Below are 13,700 nucleotides of genomic sequence, written 5' to 3' on the forward strand. Positions count from 1 at the left end.
GCTGTGTCGTTAATTTTCGAGTTGCTGATTTTCTTCCTGTTTATCTTCATTTCCCAAATCTTGTATCCTGTCTCTGGTTCATTTTCAACGTACTTCTGGTTCTTCTAGTCAACTTCTATGCTTTTTTCTGTCTACCAAACATTTTCCTTTGGAACACTGGAAAATGTTTCACTGGCATAGTCTCTCTGTGGGCTTTATTGTCAGACTAAGAAGCAGAATCCCCTTCCATTTGATAGGTTTTTGTTGGACCAACTTTTGTATTTCCTCCTTAGCATCTTCAGCATCAGAAAATGACTTTGACTCTCTAGGAAAAAAATATTCTGAAGTTAGCTGAATACAGCCACTTCAATCTCATACCTGCTTCTTGACAGTCCCTGATTGGTGGAATAAATTTTCTCCTCTTCTGTGTGGTGTACGCTGAGTAATCATATTCCACAAACACACTACTGCCTCCAACTTTTATTACTTTGTCCTTCTGCCACAGTTTTGTCAGAATCAACTATTTCTGCTGATAGGATTGCATCTTTACTATTAAAGGTGTAGGCTGTTTTCTCATGACCAGGTTTGGAGCACACACATGATGCACCCTTTCATTTAATAACTCTTACTGTAAAATACCAGTCCGGTTTCTTATGTATGCTTTCATAAAACTAATACAATCTGATGTTCTTTATGGTTCACTGTTGCAGTCATCACACTTGGGTTATCCTGCCAGGGGTAGCCGTCAGTCGGCCCGAATACCAGAGGCTTAGTATTTCTGCATCTGTTGCTGTCGCTCCAGTGGTATAAAATCAGGCAGCTGACACCATTACATCAGTCTTTCTTGCCGAGGAGCCCGAAGCAGTTCGCATGAGTGCCAGTCAGACACTACCTGAGTTTTCATTTTTCCAAATTCAAGTCTTTTAAAGCTAAGTACCCCGTTGGAGATTCTTTTTTCTTGCTCTAACTGATGTCAGAAAAAGTTAATTGTCTCGCCTGTGGAAAGCAAATACCACACCGAGACTTCTTTTCTTACTGCGTCACCTGTTTAGGCCCAGATCACGAAGTCCCTCGCTGTCGATTTTGTGCTTTGTTCAACGTCAGAACTATACGTCGTCGGGCCCTTATTGTAGCTAAATATTTTCATTCTCAATCCTCTTATTCTAATATGGCTTTGGTAAGCCACCTGACTACTGATCTTCCAAAAAAAATGTAAGGTTAAAGACAGAGACAGACTACACAGGTCCAAAACTGCCGACGACGCTTGTGTTAAGCTAGTCGTCAGTTCTCTGGTCCTCAGTGAGGTGCTTTCGCAGCCCCTGATGCCCGCTTCTGTGGATTCGCAGTTCGCTACCGAGACCCATTCGGACCCATATGTCGCGAGACTCTTTTTTGACTAAGGATCCTGCGGATGTCTCTACCTTGGATGGGTCCAGACCCACTGAGCAGGCACTGACTTCCGAGGAAGTTCTTTGTACTACCGATACTCGACACAAACCGACGACTTCTTTCGCGTCTTCAGTTCTTTCTAAAACTACCACGTTTCTAAGGCCTAGGGTACGAACTACTCCTAAAAATCCAACGACCCAAGCTCAGGCACCTGCTTCCATGCCTCAAGTCTCAAATGCTTAAAATGGTGGAAGACCTTATTATGCTTATTAGGGGAAGCCAGGCTACCCCTTCCAAAAGAAAGAGACTTGTCCCCAGTAGTTTTTATCTGAACAGGAGTCCAATGAATCTGAGGTTTCTGAATATGAAGACATGCAACCCCTCTGCTTATGAGGATTCTGATGCAGAGGAATCCATTTCTTCTGCTTCTCCCCCAAGGATTTTTCATTTGTAGAAACCCTACATACTTTAAGGGAGCATTTCCAATGGGAATGTCAGGACTATCCTTAGTCAGAAAAGAGACTCAGGGAATTCTTAGATTTACCACACCACAGACCTTTAGCCATTCCTCCTGTCCTGGATGTTGTGGATGATGTTTTTATGGAATCCAGTTTGACTCCTGACACCCTTCCTCCTGCTCCCAGAAAACCTGACCGGTACTACAGAGTCCCTGACTCTCTCAAATTCCTTTTCAAAAATCCTCCTGTTGACCCAGAGGTCATCTCCCAAGGGCCAAAAGTAATGAAAGCAACCTCAGCTAAGAATCTCTCCCCCTCAGACAGGGATTCCCGAGCTTTAGACAGATGGGGTAAAAAAGTGTACACCTCTGCAACTCTTGCTATTAGAGCACTAAATTGTCAGTTCCACATGCTGAAATATCAGCAGCATACCATGGAACTCCTCAAACAAAAAAAAATCTTCCTTTCCTGCTTGTGCAGAAAATAAAGAATTACAAGCTTATGCATTCTGCAAGCCAAGTTACTAAGCACACTTTGCAATGTGGCTTTGATGCCCTAAAAGCATCTTGCAGAGCAGCAGTCACTGGTTCTGTCCTTAGAGGGCATGCTTGGCTTAAGGAACAGACCTTGCCAGACCATGTCAAATCAAAATTATTGGACGCACCATTGAACAAAGACAATTTGTTTTGCACCAAGACAGAGGAGGTCTTAAAAAAGATGAAAGAAAAAGCTAAATCTATGCAGACAGTTAAGAATTTTTACAGGTCCAGCTTCTGAGGTTCAGTAGGCATTGCCCCTCCAAGCACTTGTCCTTTCCGGCCCCCTCCAGGTCAGCTCAGCCCAGACCCAGGGGGAAGCAGACCCCCCCCCCAGACAGCAGTCCCAGGGAATGCAGAGATCTAAGCAATGGAGTTCCTCCACTTCATGTTAAGCCACCCCCTTATGGTAAGAACTCTTAATGACTTAACACCTCCACCCCTTACCTCTGCCCACCTGCTTGTGCCCCTAGGAGGAAAACTCTCCATCCATGCAAACAGTTGGGCCTCTATTACCAACGACCGATGGGTCCTCAACATAGTGTCCCAGGGATACAAATTTTATTTCCACACTCTGCCAACCCCAAAACGGTTCCCATATCTTCCTCCAAACCAGTGGACAGAGGCCAAAAAGCAAGTCCTTACCCTGCTCTCCATGAGGGCAATACAGCATGTTCCTGCAGACTAGATAGGCCACAGTTTCTATTCCAGACTCTTCCTGGTACCCAGAAAAGAGGGCACCTGGCACCCAATCCTTGATCTATCCATTCTAAACACCTTTCTGGTGATACCAAAATTCAGAATGCTCACCCTCCAGCAGCTTCTTCCTATTCTTTCCAAGGAAGCTTGGTTCAATGCAGGATCAATGCACTTTCAGTTATCTGCACTTCCCTTTGGCTTATCTACTGCTCCCAGAGTTTTCACAAAATGCCTGGCTCCAGCCATTGCTTTTTGCAGACAAAGAAATATTCAAATTTACCCCTACTTAGATGATTTCCTGATTCAGGCAGACAGTCAGGAAAAGCTGTTACAGCACCTGACCTTTGTAAATGACCTACTGATCTCCCTGGGGTATACTATCAACAAAAATTAATCAAAACTAGTCCTCACACCAAAAATTGTATTCCTGGGAGTAAACCTTGGACACAGCATCGCAGATGGCATTCCTTACTCCACAAAAACAAGCCTACCTGACAGGCTACTTCTCTCATCTAGCCACCAGAACCCAGTTATCCTCAAGGGAAATCCTGCAAGCTGTAGGGTTTGTGACCTCCTGCATTCTACTCATTCCATATGCCAGACTGCATATGAGGAAACTACAGTGGTACCTAAAAAGCCTTTGGTGTCAACACTCTCAAGACCTGGAAACTGTCATACCTATGATTCCCTGTCTAAGGAAAGATTTTCTTTGGTGGGCAGCAGCATGCAACCACAACAAGGGACTTCCTTTCTCACAACCCCATGCCGCTCAGACCCTCACCACAGATGCATCAGACTATGCCTGGGGTGCATACCTGGATGGCAGGTGCATTCAGGGCCATTGGAGCCCAAATCAAAAACATCTGCACATCAACCAAAAAGAGATGCTAGCTGTTCAGCATGCCCTGACAGACAGCTTTCAGACCCCTACTCTACCCGGGGCCTCTAGTGATCAAAACAGACAACACCACAGTGTTGTGATATATCAATAAGCAGGAAGAGACTTACTCTTACCCTCTCTGCAGGCTTGCCATGACCCTTTGACACATGGTCTCAGCCATGCAAATACACGTGGTAACACAATTCCTGCCAGGCTCCCTAAACTCTCTGACAGACAACTTAAGCCAGGAACGTGTTAGACCTACATAAATGGCAGCTAAACCACAAAACCTTCAACCTTGTAACCCAGAAATGGGGCACCCCGAAGGTGGACCTCTTTGCCTCCCACTGCAATCATCAGCTCAGCAAATTCTGCACCAGGGAACCTCACAGCAAGGCCTGGAAAGTGAATGCTCTATCCTTCCAATGGGTAAACCTCTTGATCTGTGCATTTCCCCTCTACCACTCATTTCAAGGGTACTGCTCAAAGTAAGGGAGGAAAAACCAAGGGCAATCTTGATTGCCCCAGACTGGCCATGCCAGCACTGGTACCTACTGATGCACAGCCTGCCACCCCTGCCACCTACCTCAGATCCCAACACTCCTGACCCAGAAGAAATGGAGAATTCATGCATCCACGATTGCAGACCCTGAACCTGGCAGCCTGGCTTATTCCCTGACCTCTCCTTAGGTTGCCAGCCTAAGCAAACAAACCCTGAATGTTATACGTGAGGCCAGACGCCCCAGCACTAGAAAATTATTTGCTGACAAGTGGAAAAGGTTTTGAACCTGGATCCAGGTTAAGGGAGCTGAAACAGCACAGCCCTCCCTTCCTCTCATCCTGATTACCTAGCAGACCTACTACACAGGGGTCTGTCCCACTCTTCTATTAAAATTCATGCCTCTGCCACCTCTACTCATTACAGCACAGAGCCACCTGTCTTCTCACACCCTCTCATCAAACAGTTCCTAAGAGGGGCTAACAACTTAAGGTTACACAAAAGAACTCCCACTCCAGCTTGGGACCTTAACTTTGTGTTGGAAAAGCTCACCCTAGCCACTTTTGAGCCTTTAGCTTCAGCAGAGTTAAAATTCCTCTCTTGGAAAACAGCCTTGCATCTGGCCATCACTTCAGCTAGAAGAGTTTCAGAGCTACAAGCACGCATGGCTGTAGAGCCCTTCATCATTTTCCATGCTGACAGGGTCTTCCTCAGGGCTAACCTATCCTTCATGCCTAAAGTGGTGTCCAGTGTGGCTCTCAACCAATCCATTCATTTGCCCACCTTTTTCCCTAACCCACAAAACAAGGGGGAAAGGATTCTGCACTCGCTAGATGTGCACAGACAGCTCAGATTCTGTCTGTATAGGACTATTTTAGAAAAATTGACCAATTGCTAGTCAGCTTCGCAGCAGGGGCAGAGAGCAAGGCCCATATCCAAACAATCTCCAAATGGATAGCACACTGCATCCATTTCTGCTACAAACAGCATGGGAAACTGCCTCCAAATTGGATCAGGACGCATTCCACCAGGGCAACCTCCACCTCTGCAGCTTTTCTCAGAGGGGGTCCCCACCAGAGACATCCTGGAGGCTGCAGCATGGACGTCTGTTCATACCTTCACCAAGCATTACCACCTGCCTATATTCTCCAAATCCAGGGCAGGCTTTGCCATCTCAGTCTTGCAGGGCAACCTAGCCAGCATCCAGTCTTCTTAACTGCCTCCACCCTTTTCATCAGCTTTGGGAATCAACCCAAGTGTGATGACTGCAACAGTGAAACACAAAGAACATAGTACAGTTGTGTACACTTACCATAAATGTAGACGTTAGAGTGTTTTCACTGTTGCAGTCCTGGTTTTTCGCTCTCCATCCCCCTTGTCTCTCTGTCTCTCTCTCTCTCTTCCTCTCTCCTTACAGGGAATTTTTGGTATTTACTTTCTACTGGTGGTGTTCTTCCACCATAACCTAGCTCCCTATTTGGGGGCTCCTGACAGTTGGGGCAAGAAAGACTGATGTAATGGTGTCGGCTGCTTGATTTTATACCACTGATGACCAGACGTCAGTCATTGAGTGACAGCAACCGACACAGAAATACTAAGCCTCTGGTATTCGGGCCGACTGAGGGCTACCCCTGGCAGGATAACCCAAGTGTAATGACTGCAACAGTGAATACACTCAAACATCTACATTTATGGTACGTGTACACAACTGTACTTCCCTTCTAGTTTCTCTGTCTTTATTAAATTATGTATTTAAATGCCACACAATTCCCAGGTTTAAATGATTCTATTTCCATTACAAGTATTTTAAAGTTAAAAGTTTATAATAGATAGGGCATTGTGCAATAATTTAAATAAATTTATAGTTTTAGTATTTGGTTTTAAAAAAATGTAAATATGTATTATAATTAATTTTAATTGGATAATTGATGGTTATTAGCAAGTAAGGTTCACTATATAACAAGTTGGTTTTATTGTAATGGTTGTCTGAGGAAGGCTGGTGTCACAGCCGAAATCGCTTACCTTTTGGAAATCAATAAACTTGTACAACTATTGGACTGCTCTTCACACTGCCTATCTGTTTTGTACCAGAAATGGATGCACAAATTCTGGAACACAGAATAACTGCTCTCCTTTGCCTCAGAGGCAGAGTGAGAAACACTTGTTAAGCAAACAGAGCACAGTTTGATTGCTAGCTACATCATCTTTTGCATCCAGATAATGAAACATCTGTTTGAAAAGGCTATTTCAGTGGGCACTCCACAAAAAGCATGGTGCTTCCATTTTTCGCTTTGAAAAATCTCTTTCTCTTGTAGATATTTGTTTTGTGATCACTGGCTGTAGCTCCACACCTTCAGTAAACATTGTTCATGACTTTGACAAACACAGTTGTATTCACTGTGATCCTGGGAATGGGCCCCATTTTCTACTTCATTGTGTTAGGATGTAGTCTTTTGTGTCATCATCATTTTGCTTTCTTCAGATCCTGCCTTCATGTTTTGTTTTTAAATACTACTTGGGTTTCTTCCCATTTGAAGACCCAGCTAAGAGGATTCCCAGGGTTATACATGACCAGTAATGCTTAGTGTATCATATGATATTTGAGCAGACCCATCCTTGTAGATGCTGATTACCCTCCTGCAGTTCCCCTGTGTCTAAACAGCTTTTCCATTTATTGTTTGTGTTTTGGAGTTCCCTATGAAATAAGCAGGTGGATACTTGTGTAATCTTGTCCCCTGCAGGTACCAAGTCTTCACTGTTTTATCCTGGTGGCTTGAATGTTCTTGCTCAGTGGTTGGGGTGAATCGGTATCCTCAGGGACTAGCAGTGGTCTTTTGGTGCAGGACCTGGCATCATAATATATACTGACTTAAGAAGCATGTGAGTTCAAATTTGAGAACAGCAGAGAAAAATAGCTAAACTGTGAGAGGAATGAACTCTGTAGCTATCTCTCAGACCCACTAAGATAAATTTCTTCACTTATCGACTGATTCATTAAGACTGTATCTGTTGTTCAGAGATGAATGTTTGAACAGTTGTGCTTCATAGATTCCTGTCCCTGTGTTTCATACAGTGATGAGCCGTAACATTTTGTCTGCTGTATGCAAGGTACTGTTTACATATGCTTTGTAAATGTCTTGTGCTTTGTTGTGTCCATGTGTTAGTAAACTACTAAGTGCCTAATTAATGAAGCAATTTGTTCTTCATGCAGCCTACAAGTCCAAGTGTAAATAGTTTGCCATTAGATGTTCCAAGTTTTGGGTTCAACAGTGACAGCCTTTCCTTCGACTTCAAAGACACTGACATGAAGCGTCTGTCCATGGAAATTGAGAAAGAAAAGTATGTATTTCTGTTTTAAGTCTTACCCATGTAAAAAAAAAATGTTTGTAAAAAAAAAATAATAAGTAATGAGCTTTATGTTCTACTTTGGGGTAAAAGAGACATAATTCTTTTTAAATTAAAAAAGTACTGTAGCAAGTAGTGTCTTTCAGTTTTCCTTGGAAAAGATTGCATTAAGCGTTGATTGGAGGCATTGTAAGGACCATTGATGCTGCTTTACACAAGTCTAAGAGCTTTAGCTGCAAGTAGATGTTAGTCCTGACCTGAACATAAACATCTTTATGGGAGTACTTTCTCAAGTCATAGTTGGTAGAGGGAGTCCAACCAAGAAAGAATGCATTGCTCAATCTTCTCAGTTGTTTTTTGTACATGAAATAAATGGTCAGTACATGGTGCTTCATAGTCTTGTCATTCACTTCTTACCCTTCATCTTGACAGACTAAGTACAGAGTTCGTTATTCCTCTTCTTTTGTTAGAGATTGTATTTTAACTTATATTGCTCTTACTAATGATGTCCAAAGAAGGAGTTATCAGGCTCTGCTGCTGTGTATGTCAAATTTCTACTGCCAAAATATATTCATTGCAGGTGTCCTTTTTGGAGGGGAGGACTGTTGACTGATAAATGAGTGAGAATATTGTTTTAAATTTAACAAGATAACTAGGTAGAATGACAAAAGGTACATTTTTAGAGTATAGAAAATTGCAGTACCATCTTTTGGTGTATCTTCTCCCTTTAGTCAGAAATATGTAGGTAAAACTAAACATTTAAAAGGGAAATTATGGAGTTTTGTGTCATAACATTAGGAACTTAAGTCATGAAGCAGTTATCAGGTGTGCCATCGGTGATTGCAGGCTTCAGGCCTTTTGCCCAAAACAAGACATCTGATCCTCCAGCTGCTAATGTCAGGATTATTTCCCCCCACACCACAGGTTTACAAACCTACTGGTCTTATTAGGGATTAGAGGACAGGTAGTTTTCATGGGCCATGTTGCTTCTTTCCCTGAAATGGTACTTAAAATGGCATCTGGTGTTAGAACATGCTGAAATTGGTAGAAAAAAGGTTTCCAAACTTGGACTTTGGTAGCTGTTTGTTCATCTTGTATCTGCTGATTTAACACAGAGACCCTGCCTTAATGGTGTGTATTTTGATTTAGCTTTTCCATCAGTCACAGTCTGACATCAGTACATGGTTTCTGGCATGTTTATGGTGTAACTCACTGGATATGTTAGCACACATCCTTTTTAGTCATTTGCCCAGTCCAGAATATGAATCTTGCTAATTTTGGTATAATTCTGCAGTCACATGCCTAAACAATATAGAAAATGTGGTTGTCATATTAGAAACCAAATTCCACACTGCACTAATTTTATCTTCTGTAGGTGTGAGGCACAGTGTTAAGTGGTACAACCGCTGAAAGTTTAATTCTTCGCTTTCAAGGTGCCTTAGGAAGAAGGTTTTAGATAGCCGACACCTTTTCAGTCAGAAGGCAATCTCCAAAAACCAAGTCAGCAACACCAAGACCCACCACAGGAAGTATCAGGAATCCAAAAAATATAAAATAAAACAATTTATTGAAGCGCTTTTCTTTGCTTGTAATGTGGCAACTTCTTCAGAAAAGATACACAGTTTCAAACAGTAGTTTATAAGTAATTGAGACATGTCATGTGATGACCACACCTCCAGTAAGTCAAGTTCTTAAAGAAACATTTGCAAAAAAACCACGTGTTCATAAAACCTAAATACAAAAGCTGCAAGTTTGTCAGATTAAAAGTGTCATCAAAACTGTTATAAATAGTTATACAGAAGGTATTAAACTGTTAGACTCGAACAATAACAAAGTTAGACTAAACTTCAAAATTACGGAATAATCAACCGGGTATATCTCTCTAAAATATTGTAGAGCTAAAACAAATAGAATTATATTCAAGCAAAATACCAGTTACCGTCTCAAACTTCTTAGTTTCAGAAGACAGACAATGTTACAAGCACCATTTAAACCTGGTACGACAAATGCATTCAAACGGATTTGCCATTCAAGCTCATGTTCCTCTAAAAGTAAGTTCAGTGGGCCACCTCTCAAATTAGCTTGAACTTGATCTATAGCTTTAAAGGTAAATTTGTGGCCCACATTATTTGCTGTATGTCTTGCTAGTGGGTTGTCAATTGTATTGACTGAAATAGCATAGGTGTGTTCATAAACCCTGTCCCACAGTCTATGTTCAGTCTTCCCCACGTAGAATGCGAGACAGCAGACACATCTTGCTATGTAGACTACTAGTCTAGAATTACAGTTGAGTTTAAATTTAATCTCATACTTGTTGTCACCTATACAAAATGTATTGCCCACTTCCATGAATCTACACATCCTACAAGATTCACACAAATTAATTCCAGCATACCTATGTGTTTTAAATTGTTGCCCCACACGTTCAAGTAAGTTTTTAAGGTTGAGGCCTCTACGAAATACAATATTTGGAACTGGACCTAGTTTACTGAATAATGGAATATCACTCAAAATAAACTGCCAGTTTTTACATAAAATACGTTTGACTTGGCCACTATCATTACTGAAGGTAGTGATAAATCCACCTTTGAAGTTAGGGGCTGAAGTTTGTGATGGAATTTGTGTTGGGACAAATACACTGTTTTGACCATCTACCATGCGAGGAACAAGACTGTCCTGTTCTAAACTGTTTAGCCCAAGGATGGGAGAGACGATACTAAGTCTTTTGTCAGAAACTTCACTGACTAAAGTTCCAATAAGGTCGCTAGGATACCCACGCTTTTCAAACATCTTCCTAAGTAAATCACACGCTTCATGGAAATCGAGCTCAAGTGTGGTCATTCTAGCTGCCCTTATCAATTGGCCTTTTATAATGGACTGCTTCTGGTGGAATGGATGGCAGCTAGAAAAGTGTAGGAATGAGTTACAATACGTGGGTTTTCTAAAAATCTGTGGTACATACCCCCTGTTGACTTTATCTTTTGAAAGTTTCACATCTAAATAGTCAATTGTGGCTGTATGAAATGTTGATGTAAATACAAGGAAGTCAGTTGTAGAATTCAAAAATGAAATAAAAAGCTCAGCCTGAATGCCATCTCCATTAAATAACATGAAGATGTCATCCAAGAAACGGGTGTAGTAAACGAGGTTTGCCCTGAAGTGCTCAGCTTTGAAAACAAAAGTTCTTTCCCAATACGCCATCACCAAGTTGGCAAAGCTGGCACCACAGGGCGACCCCATAGCGGCTCCTCGTTTCTGTAAATAAAAATCCTTATCGAATAAAAAGTAATTATTGGTAAGAATGATGTCTAATAAAGACTCCACTAAAGTAATTTTGTGTGAAGGAGCTTTCTTAGATTTAAGCAAAAGACTCACCCATTCTATGCCCTCTAACTGTGGAATAGATGTATACAAGTCCTTAACATCGATAGTTAAGAAATTGTGATTGGGGTTAAATTCCAAGTTGTTAATATTCTCTAGGAAGGTCCATGAGTCTTTGCATACTTGGGGTTCTGACACCAAGTATTTTTTCAAAATGTTGTCCACTACCTTTGCACAAGGGTAAGTTAATGAACCCCTCCCATCTATTAATGGTCTCATGGGGGGGGATTTCTACATCCTTGTGGATTTTTGGTATCCCAAACATAATTGGGATTTTTGGCCAAGGAAGGGAGATGAAATTAAACGTACCAATATCAATGATGGCATCAATGAAGACGTCATTGAAATAGCCACTTATCCGTTTATATGCAGTGTTGACCTCACTTAAGGATGCTTTAGAGTAAGCCTCTGTGTCTAACAGGTGCTTCATTCTCACTGTGTAGTCATGTTGATCAAAGACTACTAATCCCCCACCTTTATCTGTTTTAACCACCCTGACATTAGTGTTCCTCATTGATTGCAGTAGTACACTTTCCTTTCGACTCACATTACTTAGTCTTTTTGATGGACAAGAATGAGGATTCGAAAGGAATCGAAAATCCAGTTCGCATACTTGTTCAAACATCTTCAGGGTAGGTGTGTAGTGGGGGATTGTAAGTACTAGCCACCCTTAACTCATGGTCACCAGAGTTACTGTCACCAAATAATAAATTAAAGTTTAACTTTCTCACATACAGTTTAAGATCTGTGACAGTTTTGACTAAGTTAAATGGTTTGTTAGGTACAAATGTGTACTACCTTTAGCTAATAAATTCACCAACGGCAAGTCGATAGAAAATTATGAAAAATTATAAATGTTAAAGTCCCCGTCACTGTTAGTAACAATGTTCAAATGAGGATAGTTATTAGTTATTACTTCCTGCGTTTGAAATTGCATTGATTATTGTTCTGGTTCTGTTGGAATGATTTGTTCTTCGAAATTGTTCCTGTAGGGTTGTCTTTCCGAAAATGTACACAATTGTTAACAGGGACGTTGGTATTGTCAGTCACTTGTTGTTGGTTATAATCACAGTTGTTGCTGGTATTGTTACGGATACGTTTACTACGTCTAATGACAATCTGGTTTTTTGTCATCAGATTGCACAACATCGTTGGATTGCTGTACAGCAATAAAGGGTTTCATTGCATTAGAAATTTGAGCTGAAGATGGTTTTGGATAGGCCGACCCATTGTCATAAGCAAGCCTGTCCCTTTTCATTTTTTTGACTTTATTGCTCTTCAGTCTGTCCAGCAACTGATTAATACTCGAGAAGGAATGGTCATAGTCATACCTGTATCTGAAAAATTCACAGTCCGATAGTATGTCATTGTTCAACACTGGAACCTCACAGGACAAGGCGTCTGTCTGTAACTGGTAATGTTTGATCATAAGTTGCATGAGGTCAAAGCCTTGTTGGTCGAACAAGGAATTTACTTCTAAATGAAACCATGAATCTGGGATTAAACCAGTTTGGTACTGATAGACACGAAGCCCTTTCGGGACTATGTGTTGCTCCAAGCACTCCTTAAAATACATCACTTCAAGTTGTAATTTTTTAAGTTTTAATAAGTTTACATTAAGGACTTTAAGCTTCTCATTCAATACACCAACCTGTTGTCCGTTGTTAGTCTCGGCCGGTTGCTCCTGGTCAGACCGTGTCTTGAAACAAAGTGTGGAAGTGTGTTTAATCCACTCGTTAAAATCAGTAGCTCCAATAAGGCTTCCATTGTTATCACTGGGTGTATTAAGTACAGGTTCATCCATATTCCCCGTTTGGCGGGCATCGGTTGGAACTCGTTGGCTTGATGTGATATCCCCATAAGTTGCGCCAATACTGACTTCAACTCTGTTGGGTGGAGTAGATCTCAAATTACTAACAGGAGTGCCACTCACCGGTATTTGTGGAACCACGTTCTGAAAATAACATTGTTGTTGAGATAAAACAGTGTCCACCTTCTCTAAATGAGCAGAAAGGCCATCCATACGTTGGCCCATTACATTAATTAACTGAGTAAGATTCCCCAATTCGGTCTGCAGCTGTGAACCGAAAAGTGTGGGACTACTTGGGTTGCTGCTGGTTCCAGACGCCATACTACAGGTAAACCAGGGAAAGGAAGCCAACAAGCTACTGAAACACAAAAACCAAGTCAGCAGCACCAAGACCCACCACAGGAAGTATCAGGAATCCAAAAAATATAAAATAAAACAATTTATTGAAGCGCTTTTCGTTGCTTGTAATGTGGCAACTTCTTCAGAAAAGATACACAGTTTCAAACAGTAGTTTATAAGTAATTGAGACATGTCATGTGATGACCACACATCCAGTAAGTTAAGTTCTTAAAGAAACATTTGCTAAAAAAAACACGTGTTCATAAAACCTAAATACAAAAGCTGCAAGTTTGTTAGATTAAAAGTGTCATCAAAACTGTTATAAATAGTTATACAGAAGGCATTAAACTGTTAGACTCAAACAATAACAAAGTTAGACTAAACT

At 41.3% G+C, this 13,700-nt stretch overlaps 1 protein-coding gene across 2 annotated transcripts in view; it reads left to right on the forward strand.

Annotated features, from left to right (window-relative positions):
* The window catches only part of NF2 (neurofibromin 2), a 1,458,300-nt gene that overhangs the window by 1,086,864 nt on the left and 357,736 nt on the right, over positions 1-13,700 (forward strand). For both annotated transcript variants that reach the window (XM_044068458.1, XM_044068457.1), the window contains exon 14: positions 7,652-7,779. In XM_044068458.1, the coding sequence (XP_043924393.1) occupies positions 7,652-7,779 (128 nt within the window). The remainder of the gene's footprint in view (positions 1-7,651; positions 7,780-13,700) is intronic.

Source organism: Protopterus annectens, chromosome 4.part0 (genome assembly GCF_019279795.1).
Source record: "Protopterus annectens isolate FY-2018-M chromosome 4.part0, PAN1.0, whole genome shotgun sequence".
In the NCBI taxonomy this organism is placed as follows: domain Eukaryota; kingdom Metazoa; phylum Chordata; order Ceratodontiformes; family Protopteridae; genus Protopterus; species Protopterus annectens.